At 51.2% G+C, this 13,798-nt stretch overlaps 1 protein-coding gene and 1 non-coding gene across 2 annotated transcripts in view; both read left to right on the forward strand.

Annotated features, from left to right (window-relative positions):
* Window positions 1-2,659: 2,659 nt before the first annotated feature.
* Window positions 2,660-2,767, forward strand: LOC125995427 (U6 spliceosomal RNA). The gene has a single exon (XR_007490960.1). It is a non-coding gene; the product is annotated as a U6 spliceosomal RNA (small nuclear RNA).
* Window positions 2,768-7,087: 4,320 nt separating this feature from the next.
* The window catches only part of PPP1R13B (protein phosphatase 1 regulatory subunit 13B), a 103,371-nt gene continuing 96,660 nt past the window's right edge, over window positions 7,088-13,798 (forward strand). Inside the window, exon 1 of the mRNA XM_049790328.1 lies at window positions 7,088-7,178. Within this exon, the coding sequence (XP_049646285.1) occupies window positions 7,170-7,178 (9 nt within the window). The 5' untranslated portion in view covers window positions 7,088-7,169. The remainder of the gene's footprint in view (window positions 7,179-13,798) is intronic.

The following is a 13,798-nucleotide window of genomic DNA, read 5'->3' on the forward strand; positions in this document are numbered from 1 at the left end:
GGCTCACAGTGGGGTCCTCCAGGAGTCCACTGAACAGACTGTTAAGGGGAGAGGAGCGGGTCTGGCCCAGACCTCTGAGCTTGCAGAGGGCAGATGGGGTGCCCTGGTGGGGCCCGAGCAGAACACAGCGCAGCTCAGAGAATGAGAAGAAGGTGGTTGCTGCACTCCATTTCTCCAGCACCAGCACCCAGAAGAACCTAGCATCCAACACCAACTACCCAGCATCCAGCATTAAGGACCCAACATTCAGCACCTAGCACTCAGCATCCAGTATCCATTACCCATCACCCAATACCCAGTGCCCAGCACCCAGCTTCTGTGCTCCAGCCTGGTGGGTGGAGGAGTGGTCAGTTATCTGTGGGTCAGCATTAGCTGACTCGAAGCATGAAAGTACAAACTCAGGCTTCCTGTGGGCAGGAGATCCTGCAGCAAGGCTGGCATTGGGGCTAGCAGGGGGCGGGACCCGGGCCAGCCTCGACAGCGCAGAGGGAGGCCTGGAGTCAGGCAGTGTGATGCCCAGGGTCAACCAGACTGGATTTGCCTTGGGGTTACATCTTCTGGGTCTGGGGCTACATCCTGCTCTGTGATCTGGGCCCCCCTGTTATCTGGGATCAACTCCAGTCCTCCTATGTGCAAATGCAGCCCCTCATGTCTGCATGAGTCAGGATGTTAACTTGGGTCTCCCCTGCTGACCAAAGACTACCTGGCCTTGGACTCCCTCTAGGTAGTATTGCTTCCTCTACCTCTTCCCTTCATTGGGTGGTTTGCTTAGAGATGAGTTCTGAGTTCTTGAGATGTTCTACTACAGTTTGCGGACTGTATCTTCCAACTCTGTCATCTTGGGGCCAGAGCCATAGCACCAAAAAGGGGACATTTGTCTTGCATGTGGCTGACCCAGGTTTGATCCCCAACAGCCCATAAATTCCCCCGAGCCCCTCCAGGAATGATACTTCAGTGCAGAGCCAGGAGTAAGCCCTGAGCACTGCCAGGTGTGGACCAAAACAGAACAAAATGTTGAGGGAGAGGCAAGTCTTGGAAGGCAGAGGACTACCAAGATCCACAGGGTGATTGTGGTTCAGGAAGGGGAGGATCCTCTGAATATGGAAGGGTTCCCCGGGCGATGTCCAGGAGGCCTGTGGGCCACACAGCAATTCTCAGTAACCTAGACCAGTGGTTCAACACCAGAGTTGGAGGCTGCAATGACAAGGGTCACCTTTGGGAGGCGTCAGGCCTGCACCAGTGATGATCAGGAGACCCATGCCCTGTTGGGGACTGAATGGCCCCATCTTGCCCAGCCCCTAGCTGTGCTGTCCCCAACTCCACTATCAGGGCCCATCTCATGTTTGATTCATTAATGGGTGTGGCTTTTGGACCACACCTTACAGTGCACAGGGATCATTCCGGCAGGCTCAGGGATCATAAGGAATATAGAGGATTGAACCTGGTTTGGCTGTGTGCAAGACCAATGCCTTTCCCGCAGTGCTATAACTCTATCACTCTGGCCCCTCTGATGATGTTTGGGGCTCTCTCAACTCCTCCAGTGTGAAGTGCTGGGGATGGAAGTCAGGCCTTGGGCTGCTCCCACACACTCTGCATTCCGCTCCTCAATGTCCTTTCCAGGCTCTGACCTGCTCATGCTTCTTCTTGGCTGGTATGTTCTCCAGGAGGCCCCAGATGTCAGCAGGAGGCAGTCATGGCATCAATCACATACAGGCAGATCTGTGGAACTGTCTGTGCATGGGTATCTGTACTGTGGGTCTATGTCCTGGGCATCTGTAGGTCTATCTGTGGGTCTTTCTATGGGTCTTCTGCACTGTGGGTGCCTGTGTCTCTCTACGGGTCGTGGCTCTGTTTGTGCCGTGGGCATCTATGCCTTGTAAGGTGATGAAATTTGCATATGTGGGAGAGCACATGTGTGTGTGACTACAGGTGTGATTGTATGAATATGTGTCAGTCTATGTGTATGAGATTGTTGAGTGTAAGTTTGAGGATAAATGTGTTGGCATATATGAATGTGAGAGTATGTCTATGAATGTGAGTCCGTGTGTGATTACAGGTCTGAGTGTGAATGTGTGAGTAGATGAATATATGAATGTGAGTAGTATGTTGTATGAATATGTATACATATGACTGAATATTAAGTACACCTATGAGTTACATAAGTGAATATATCTGTAAATAGGTCTGTGAGAGATTGTGAGTACGTGTTAAGTGTGTAAAGTGTGAGTACATCTGTGTGAACATGTGAATTCATATGTGTGAATCGTATACAATGTGTGAATATGTATGAGTATGTGTGAATATGTCATGAGAATTTGTGACTATGTGAATGAGTCTGTGACTATGTGGTATGAAAATAAGTGTATGAGCACATATGTACAATATGTGAGTATATATGTGATGTGAGAACGTGTGTGTAAATTACTCTTCTTGCCGAGCTGGATCCACCACCACTGGCCAGCAGGTCTGGGGGCCAGGCCCGCCAGTGTCCTCTGGCTGGGTCCTTGCTCAGCAGCCAAGAGACTATTTCCCCTCCTGGAACCAAGAGGAGGGTGCGGCCAGGTATTTCCTGAGCATTTCCAGAATCTTCTCAGGCTCCACAAACAGATCCCTATGCCAGAGGCCCAGCCTGTGTCTATGCCTTCTGTGACCTGGGCAAGTGCTTGCTTTGGCAGCATGTATATTAAAATTGGAAAGATACAGAGAAGACTAGCATGGCCCCTGCGCAAGGATGACATGCAAATTCTGTGACCTGGGCAAATGGATCTGGGCCATTTCTGCAGACTCTCTGGGGCTGGTTGTGACTCAAGTGAGTGCCCAGTGGCATCTCTTCTGATAGCTGGTGGCAAGATAAAATGCCAGCCTGATGCCTCCAAAGCAGACTGCCATCAGTTCTTTCTGTCACAGATGCAAAGTCTGGCTGGGGTGAGCATGCATGCCTGCATGGTCGGAACCCTCTGACCTGCCTTTTCTATGCTCTGGGCCTGGATCATCCAACCCCCTGAGGATTCGGGGAAATTATAGGTGGCCGCCTGCTGCGAGGCCTTGGACAAGGCTGTTTCACATGACTGACTGACCTTGCTGTCAAGGCAGACCTCCTTTCGGGGATCCCTGGGACTGTCACTGTCTTATGCCTCTGCCTACAGCACCCCAACCCCTTCCCTGTAATTGACTTTACGTAATTTCCCAAATGTGGGGGAGTCAGGAAGCCATCTGCTTCCCATGCCTGACCAGGACCCAGGTGCGTGGATCTGGGAAACACCTGAGGGAATGAGAGCGGGGGGGGGGGGGGCCCTTGGGGGTTTCAGGGGCGGCAGTGGAGAAATTATTGAGGGAAGGGATGGCCCAGACAGGAGGAGTCCCCAGAGTCCTGGTGCAGCACTGACTGCTGTGTGGGCAAGTTCAATCCTCGCAGTCCAATAATCCTGATGTATAGTATCTGGTGCCGTCAGTGATTTCTGGCTGTGCCTCAGCAAAACGTGGGGTTGCACAGGCAGGAAAGACGACAAGGCCCAAAGAGGGAGACCTGGCAGGCAGGGATGACTAGATAAGGTCCCAGGAAGCCCAGGACGTGCCCTAGGTAGACCCTGGAGGAGGCAAAAGTGCATGTGTATGTGAATGTGTGTGTGTGTGTGCGTGCGTGTGTGTTGTATATATGTCACGATGCACTGTGGATCAGGGCTGTATGTCCCCATGTATCAGTTATGTGTGCATCTGTATCAGGGCTGTTGTGGGGGGCCGTGTCTGTGTGTACAAGTTTACTCTATGTCTGTGTGTGTCTGGCTGTGAGTGTACCCCGTTCCCCATGTTTGTCTGTAGAAGAGCTGAGTGTATCTCTGGGTCATGTGTGATACCAGACCGCATCCCATCCTGGGATGTGCTAGCTGAACCCCAGGAAGCACAGATCTGTTGTTATGTCCCCATGGCTCTTAGACAGTGGCTCTCACAGACTGGAGCAGGCCCAAAGGTTTGAGCGATGTCACTGTAAATAATCAGATTCACCTGGGTCCAGAGTCACAGGCCAAAAATAGCATTAGGGCCTGAAGACCCAGGGAATTCAATCCCAACATCTGCTCAGTCCCTGGCAGTACCCACTGCCCTGAGCACTGAGAAAGGAAAAAAAAAAAAAAAGAATGGGGCCTGAGTGATAGCACAGTGGGGAGGGTGTTTGCCTTGCCCAAGGCTGACCAGGGTTTGATACCTGGCATCCCATATGGTCCTCTGAGCCTGCCAGAGTGATTTCTGAGTGTAGATCCAGGTGCAAAGCTTGAGTACCACTGGGTGTGGCCCAAAACAAAACAAAAACTGGCAGGCATGAGGCTGGAGAAACAGCACAGCGGTAGGGTGTTTGCCTTGCATGCAGCTGATCCAGGATGGATGGTGTTTCAAATCCCGGCATCCCATATGGTTCCCCATGCCTGCCAGGAGCGATTTCTGAGCACAGAGCCAGGAGTAACCCCCGAGCATCGCCAGGTGTGACCCAAAACAAAACAAAAAACTGGCAGGCTGAGCATGTGAAAAGCAAAGCACATGCCACGTTTGTTCTGAGAGTCAATGCATTAGGGATGCTGTGGCCCTGGTGAGCCTGAATTGAGATAACAGGATGTAAATGGCATTTTGTCATTGTCATCTTCCTGAAACCCCATAACCTGATTCTGATCATGAGAAAGCCTGTCTCAGGACACCTCAGCAGCCCTCCTGACGGCTGCTGAGTTGCAAACACCACATGTGCTGGAGCCTTGGGGACCTGATGAGTGTGGGTGACACAAGGTATCCTGGAAGTGGCCTGGCCAGAGGATGGAAACCTGAGTGTGCAGATTTTGGTGACTAATGAATCCCCAAGCTGACTTGTTACCTGCAAGGAATGCACCCCACTGACAGAGGGTTTGAAGGGGGATTGTTACCTTCAAAGCTGTTCTTGCATTAACAATGGCACCAAGTATAAAGCTGATTTTGCTCTCATTTCTGGTTGGACTCCTTCCAGCATCTGTTCTACGAAGAGCCCTTGATTTTTGGTGATTTAGGGGCTTCTTCAATAACTCCTTTCTGCAAGTGCCTCTGCATTGATTTTCTCCAAGCACATTTAAAGAGATTTTGATAATGCTTACTGTAAAACAGAGAGCACCACATGGGGCCGGAGAGATAGCATGGAGGTAAGGCGTTTGCCGATTATGCAGAAGGTCATTGGTTGGAATCCCGGGTCCCCTGTGCCTGCCAGGAGCAATTTCTGAGCATGGAGCCAGGAGGAACCCCTGAGCACTGCCGGGTGTGACCCAAAAAACCACCAAAAAAAAAAAAAAAAAGAGTACCAGATAAGATCAACATGGTCCTGGACCAGCACCCATCTGGTTTGTCCCAAGTATCTGTCCCAGGTGTTGCACTGTCATGTCCTCACAGGTCCTCTCCATGCTGCTGAAGCATCGTCTGGAAGCTCCAGCCCTCTCTGAATACTGAGCATCCATCAGATGATGCCTGACATGCCCAGGATCCCGACAGCAACAAAGGTTTCTGAGGGAGGCTCTTGTGAGCACTAATCTAGATGATGAGGTTCGCAGGGTTGCAGGGTGTGTAGCTGGTTTATGTGTGCGGGGGATTCAGGGAGGACAATCATGCAGACCTCTGCCCCTGTGAGGTGCTTGAGACTGTTACAGGAAGATGAGGAGGAGCAGCAGGTTGGGTGTGTGTGGGCCTGGCTTTGGAGGTGCCTACAGAGTGGCAGAGGCAAGGGCTGGGCCCCTTGGTTCTGCAGACAAATGTAGTGTCCAGTGCCCAAGTCATGCCTTCGCTGGGATATAGGCTTATCTGCCCCTGAGCCTGGAAGCACTTCTCAGCACCGTTCTTCAGAACTTGCCACATGGTGAGTAGGTCCCGCTACCACTTTAGTCCTACTGCATCAGCTGAAGACCTCTGTGAAGGGGAAACTGAGACCATAGGATAGGGTACAGGTGGCCTAAGGCTGCACCGGGAGCAGGAAGCACAGTTAGAAGCAGCGCTGGGTCTCTAAGTGGGGCAGGGACTCACTCGCACACTGAGGGCAGCCTCTTTCCTCCCAACCCTGCTCCCGGATGAGGGAGGCCCAAGTGTCCCCGACTGGGGCCCTGTGGACTCGCTGGTTAATGTGCCCGCTGTACGCCAGTCAACATGGGTTTGACCTGAGGTCAGTACAAGTGCCATGTGGGAGAAAGAACAGAAAAGCGGTGGCCCTGCGGTGGGCTCTGCCTGGCAGCGCGTGTGCCTGGGCACGGTGGCTAAGGGGCAGCGAGGACCACTTCGGGACTCTTGAGAGCGCAGTTCAAGAGCCGGTCTCGGGGAATGTGAGTGCCCAGCTCCATGCCAGGCACCTCATACATTGGATCAGGCTGGGCACCATGATCTCGGGGTAGCACGGCCACGCTAGGATAAGGGAAGTGACCTAGATGACCCCAATGCGGCTCTCATGCCCACGAGGGCGCTGCTCTAGAGGAAGCAGCTACCAAGACCCACAGCGAGGGCCCCGTCGGAGAGAGAGGCTGGGGCTGCGTCCCGCCCGGCTCCTCCACTGCGGTGAGGCCCGGAGTTCCTCACCCCCCGCGCCCCCAAATCTCCCAGGGTTAGGAGCTGGAATCCGAACGACGCGGCCGAACTGCGGCGAGGTCCGGACCCTCCCCCGCGCCGTCAGGCACGCGGACGCTCACGGGCGCGCTCGCACCTGGCGAAGGCCGGGCGCGCGGCTGGGGGCGGGCCGTGTGAGCCCCGCCCCTCGAGACCCCGCCCCAACGACAGTCTGGGCCAATCGGCGGCGGTGTCGGGGCCGTGGAGGCGGAGCGAGGGGCGGGACCCACCAATCGCCGCCCCGTAGGCCCGCGCTGCGCCGCGCCGGCCCAATCGGAGGGGCTGCGGGGCCGGGGAGGCGGGCGGCGGGCGGCGGGAGCGGGGGGCGTCCGGGCCGGGCCGGGCCGGGCCGGGAGGCGACGCTGCGCAGCGCGGCGCGGCGGCGGTGGCGCTAGCGAGGCTCGGGCCGGGCTGGGCCGTGCAGGCAGCCGGCACCCGCAGCCGTCAGCCGTCGCGTCGTCGCGGCCGGAGCCCGGAGCGCGGAGGCCGGCGCGCGGCCTGTGAGGGCGGCGGGAGCGGCGCGGGCCCGAGCGGCCTGTCGGGCGGCGGCGGCGGAGGCGCCTTGGAGCCGCGCAGCGATGATGCCGGTGGGTGCGGGCGGCGGCGGCGGGGCTTCGGGGCTTCGGCCGCTTCCTTCCTGCTTCCTCCCCGCGGGCGGCAGGTGGGGGCGGCGAGTCGCCGTGTCCGCTTCTGCCTGCCTCCCGCCGCGGCGTTCCCACGCGAGACCCGCAGCGCGGCTTGGGGGCGCGGGCGCGGGGAGCCATCTTGGGGCGCCGCAGGGTCCGGCCGCTGAGCTCGGAAGCCCGCAGCCTGTCCGCAGGGAAGGGACAGCAGCGTCTCTGCCCAGCTGCGGCTCTGCCCCGAGTCTGCGGCCGCAGGGAAGGCCGTTCCTCGGCCTCGCTCGCCCCTGGCCCCGCGTTGAGCTCCAAGAAGGGCCGCCCGTCTGCCCGCGCCTCGACCCCGCACACGGCCCCGAGCCCGCCCTCGGCGGACGGACACCGGGCCCGTCGCGCCCCTTGAGCCTTTCGATCTGGCAGGTTCTGGGGCCCCGTCAGCGTCACCTTGAACCCGTCAAGGTCCCCGCGCCCGGCTGCGGCTCCGAGGGGAGATCGGCTGGGAGCCTCGGAGCCCACGAAGCAGGGCATGGGGGCATGGGGCGTGCCGCCCTTCTGGGACCGGGCTCGGGGAACAGCCGCCGCTGGGTGACCCGGGCTGAGCGCGTCGCTGCCCGCGCTGAGCCTGTGCCAGGCGCCTCCTGCGGCCTTGCCTGCTCCGGTGTGCACCGGCCACGTTCCGAAAGGAGACACTATTCTTGCTCTTTTGAAGGCAGTTCTGCTTAAATCGTTAATGATAACATAGAAGAATAGATGATTTTGACCTCTTTATGATCACTCAAGTGTTTGAAGTATAAATAACCTACTAGGAAACTTGCTGATGTTCTCCATATGGCACAAACTCTTTGCCACTTGATGAGAGTTTCTGATTTACCCTACTAGGTTCCCTTTGAAACGATTTCTTTGTAAAGGAAAGGACTATTTGTTATTTTAAAGGCACTGCTTTTATTTTAAAATGTTTTCAGAAAGATAGCTTTTTATCGTGGTCCCTCCTTGGCAAGCTTTGTCTGTTTCTTTCTTTGTTTTTCTTTTTTTGATCTTTGGGCCACACCCTGTGATGCTCTGGAGTTACTCCAGGCTATGCGCTCAGAAATCATTCCGACTCATGGGACCATATGGGACGCCGGGGATCAAACTCAGGTCCGCCTTGTGTTAGCTGCGTGCAAGGCCCCATCGCTGTGTTACCCCTCTAGCCCCAAACTGTTTCATTGTTATTGGTTTTTATTTTTTTTTGGTTTTTGGTTCACACCTGGCAGCGCTCAGGGTTACTCCTGGCTCTATGCTCAGAAATCACTCCTGGCAGGCTCGGAGAACCATATGGGATGCCAGGATTCGGACCACCGCCCTTCTGCATGCAAGGCAACTGCCCTATCTCCATGCTCTCTTTCCGGCCCCAACTGTTTCATTCTTTTTTGGGGGGGGAGGGGTTTGGGTTTTGGGCCACACCCGGCAGCTCTCAGGGGTTTCTCCTGGCTCTACGCTCGGAAATCACTCCTGGCAGGCTCAGGAGACCATATGGGATGCCGGGATTCAAACCAGTGACCTTCTGCATGAAAGGCAAAAGCCTTGCCTCCATGCTAACTCTCCGGCCCCTTCTTATTTTTTATGTATTTTTTATTTTTGGGGACCCACACCCGTTTGATGCTCAGGGGTTACTCCTGGCTAAGAGCTCAGAAATCGCCCCTGGCTTGGGGGGACCATATGGGACGCCGAGGGATGGAACCGCGGTCCGTTCCGTGGCTAGCGCTTGCAAGGCAGACACCTTACCTCTAGTGCCACCTCACCGGCCCCCAACTGTTCAATTCTTAATCTAAAAAGTAACGTGTAGTGTTGAGTCCTTCCAGTATTAACAAGTGAAATTGGTTTTAAATTTAATAGAATATAACTTTTGTTTTTATAACTTAAACTGTGTTTCTAAGATACCATAAGATTTTTTTTCTCTATTGTGTATCTGGTGATTAACATGAATAATCAAAGGAAGATCCTATCCTATTTTGTAATTTGTATAGAGAAGTACTGTTGAATGGGAATGTAAATGTGAGTCCATTTGTGGGGCTGGAGAGTTAGTACAGTGGGTGGGTACTAGCCTTACAAGTGGTCAGCCCAGGTTTGATCCCTGGCGCCCATATGGGTCCCAAAGCCCTGCTAGCAATGATCCCTGTTTGGTAGAGCCTAGAGTATAATGCTGAACACAAGGTTCTACTGTTGAGGAAATGTCTCTCATGCCTCTCACCTGAAAAGCCAGGTGTGGGCTCCAGCACCCCCCCAGCCAATCAAACTGTAGACAATACACAAAAATTAAAAATAACCTGATACTTGATGAGGTAATCCACACAAAACACATACTACTCTGATATTGCCCGAACACTGGGTGATGTTTACCTTTGTAGCCCACCCCAGGTTACGCAAGCATTGTGTCTGACTCCGTCCATTGCTGCCCTTTCTGCATTTTCACTATAGTCTCTGAGTTACTTTTAACGTGTTTATTTTTGTTGTTGTTTGTTTTGGGGGGCCCACACCTGGCAGTGCTCAGGGGTCACTCCTGGCTCAGTGCTCAGGAATCAGTCCTGATGGGCTTGGGACCATATGGGACACCAGGAATCTACCGCGTGCAAGTCAAGTTCCCTACCTACTGGGCTAGCACTCCAGCCCCAGTTACTTTAACTTGTGCTTAATATTAATATTTAACTCTTCTAAAGCATTAATTTTTTCAGATATTTACATTCTTCCCTAATATGTAGAAAACTGAGAGAGGTACAAAAATAGGTATTGTTGGTTTTGTTTTACTTTCTGTATCAGGGATAGAATACAAGTCTCATGCTTCCCTCCTACATATGAAGCATGTAATCAGTCAGCGCTAGGACCCCTGCCTGGTATTGGTCTTTTTCTTTTTAAACCTTAAGCTGTCAGCTGTCATGGAAGTCACAACACAATCGGAAGCAGGAAGAACTTAGGTTCTCCTTAATAGTAATTCTGTGTGACTTTTGAACCTAACCATTTCTCTAGCCTATGAAATGAGTTAGTGATTTCCAAGGCTGTGTTTGATCCAGTAGTCAGTATACAGCGATACTTACATGACAGTCAGTAATATTTACCATCATGTTCAATACAGTCTATATCAGATTGTCTATATCAAAGGTTGGGAGTAACTTGACACTTGGTTTTTTTGTTTGTTTGGTTTTTGGGTCACACCCAGCAGCACTCAGGGGTTACTCCTGCCTCTACGCTCCTGGCAGGCTCAGGGGACCATATGGGATGCCAGGATTCGAACCACTGTCCTTCTGCATGCAAGGCAAATGCCCTACTTCCATGCTATCTCTCCGGTCCCTTGACACTTGTTTTTGACAGCCTTTTAGTCAGCTGATTTACTGCCCAAGTTTCCTTGATTGATAGCAGATCGGACAGACTGGTAGATGTTCACTATTTTTGTTAATAATAGTATCACTTTAGGCTTAAATTTACAGAGAATTCTGTTAACAAAACATTGAAGACAGGCAGAGTTAAAGCTAGTTCATATAAAACAAATTGTAAATATATTTCCATTTAAAATAAATTTTTTAACCTTTGGACTGCCTAAAAATTGATAAAGCACGAAGCAAAACCTTGGTGTGTGTAAAACTTTCATTATACTTTAATTGATCTTTAAAATAGTTTATATAATCATTTTTTGTTTTGGAGGCCACATCTGGTGATGTTCAGGTCTTATTCCTGGCTCTCTGCTCAGTCAGTGATCACTCCTGGTAGTGCACTGGGTGACCATTTCTAGAGATTGACCCCGGTCTGTGTGTGTAAGACAAGCACTCTCCACGCTGTACCTCCCACTACTTGGATAACTTAAAACTAACTTAAATACAGCTATAAGGTTTTGTAGCCTTATGGGGGGGGGGGGGGAATCACACCTGGCAGCGCTCAGGGGTTAATCCTGGCTCTACACTCAGAAATTGCTCCTGGCATGCTAGGGGGACCATATGGGATGCTGGGATTCTGGGATTCAAACCACTGTCCCTCTGCAAGCAAGGCAAATGCCCTACCTCCATGCTATCTCTCAGGCCCCGGTTTTGTAGCCTTTTGACTTTTTCTGATTTTTGTTTGTTTGGGGTCACACCTGGTAATGCTCAGGGGTTATTCTTGGCAGGGATTGGGGACAATATAGGATGCCCAAGATCGAACCTGGGATGGCCTTATGCATGACTAGCACCCTACTATTGCTCTAGCCCCAGACTTTCTACAATTTAGTAAAAGAGAACACTCTTTTGTACTTTGCTCTATACTGAGGCACTGTCATTGGGTCTTGTAGTGGTGACAGTGTTTTTTATAGAGAACTGAAGCTCAACAAGTTAATCTTGGTGAAGTTCCTCCAGCTTGTAACTAATAAGACACAGAAAATAAACAGACTTAGATGCCTTTGTGCCTATCATTTAGGGAAGAGATTTTGCTAGAGATGCTGGTAAGTTTTTTTTTTTTTTTTTTTTTTTTTTTGGTTTTTGGTCACATCCAGCAGTGCTCAGGGGTTACTCCTGGCTCTATGCTCAGAAATCGCTTCTGGCAGACTCGGGGGACCATATGGGATGCCAGGGTTCGAACCACCGTCTTTCTGCATGCAAGGCAAATGCCCTACCTCCATGCTATCTCTCCAGCCCCGGAATTTAGTTGTTGTTTTTTTTTTTGGTTTTTGGGCCACACCCGTTTGACGCTCAGGGGTTCCTCCTGGCTATGCGCTCAGAAATCGCCCCTGGCTTGGGGGGACCATATGGGACGCCGGGGGATCGGACGAACCGCGGTCCGCGCTTGCAAGGCAGACACTTTACCTCTAGCGCCACCTTCCCGGCCCCGGAATTTAGTATTTTTAAGAGTCCCAAAGTGGGATCAACCCAGGACGGACCCCAGTTCGATTTCCGGCATCCCATATGGCCCCCCATCCTGCCAGGAGCAATTTTTAAACGCAGAGCCAAGAGTAACCCCTGAGCACCACCAAAAGAACAAAAAAGAAAGTCCCAAAGTGAATTTTTTGTTTGCTTTGTTTTGGGGCCATACCCAACTGCTCAGGGCTTATTCCTGCTCTGCACTCAGGGATCACTCCTAGCACTCCTTGGGGGACCATTTATGGTGCTGGGAATCAAACTCAGGTCAGCTGCATTTAAGGTAAGTGCCCTACCTATTTTTTTTTTTTTTTTTAGAAAAATGTGGTATTTTGGGTTGAAGCAATAGCACAGCGGTAGGACATTTGCCTTGCACATAGCTGACCCACGACAAACTCAGGTTCTATCCCTGCCGGGAGTAACCCCTAAGCGCCACCAGGTGTGGCTCAAATACCAGGGGGAAAAAAAGTTTTCATTTTGTTTGGGGACAATTTTGTTTTAAATTTGGGAGGGGGGCCACACCTGGTTATTCCTGGCTCTGTGCTCAAAAATCGCTCCTGGAAAGCTCAGGGGACCATAGGGATGCTGGGAATTGAACCGGGGTCTGTCCAGGGTTGGCCTAGTGCAAGGCAAATGCCCTGCCGCTGTGCTATTGCCCCTTCTATTTTAAATGGTAATCTACTTTGAACAGCCTGTGTCAGTATAGATGCATAATACGGATTAGAATCATGTTAGAATTTAAAACACCTGGTTATCAGGTTTTTGTAGTTGAAATGATGTAATTGGTTGCCAGCATGCTTTTTGTTGTGTTTTCACAGATGTGCAGTAGTTTCTTGGTAAAAGTTTTGTGGAATTTGGGTAGCTTGAAGTGCTGTTGCCATAGTTATTTCACAGACTGTGGTTTTCGTCCAAATTAGCAGAATGGTGATAATCAAGCTCTATTGATTGCTTTGTTTCATTTCAGTGCTGATTGTCGTTCACTCTAGTCAGTAAGCCAACTGTTAATGAATTTTGCTAAAAACAAATATTTACATGCTGACATCATGTCTAACAACAAAAGACTGGGAAATGAGGTCATTTTTTGTTAAAATGAATAAATGACATTGAAATATTATTTATTAAGTTCAATTTTTATCATGTTATTGGAGATAGGTATAGAAAAATGTTAACTGAATTTTGACAGAATTATAACTTAAAACTTTTTTTTTGGTTTTTGGGCCGCACCCAGTGACACTCAGGTTACTCCTGGTTATGCGCTCAGAGATCGAACCCTGTTCCATCGTAGGTTAGCCGCCTGCAAGGCAAACACCTTACCACTTGCCCAACTTAAAACATATTTTGATTGTACTAAATCATTGTTCAAGAAAATGCAACAACCCTGTGGTAGAAATGTGCTAGGCATACTAGAGTAACAGAAGTAGGCCCATTTGACTGAAGCAAAGTAAGTGAGGAGAGAGTGGAGATGAATGATAAGGAATATACAAAGGGTGTGGAAAGCAAATTCTATCAGAAGAATTGAAACTGATTTATTTATGATATCAAAAATAAGTAGAGGAGCCAGAGTGGTGGCGCAAGCAGTAAGTTGTCTGCCTTGCCCGCGCTAGCCTAGGACGGACTGTGGTTCACTTCCCCGGTGTCCCATATAGTCCCCCAAGCCAGAAGATTTTCTGAGCACATAGCCAGGAGTAACCCCTGAGCATTACTGGTTGTGGCTGATAAATCAGAAAAACAAAA

This window comes from Suncus etruscus, chromosome 17 (genome assembly GCF_024139225.1).
Source record: "Suncus etruscus isolate mSunEtr1 chromosome 17, mSunEtr1.pri.cur, whole genome shotgun sequence".
NCBI classification, from domain to species: Eukaryota; Metazoa; Chordata; class Mammalia; order Eulipotyphla; family Soricidae; genus Suncus; species Suncus etruscus.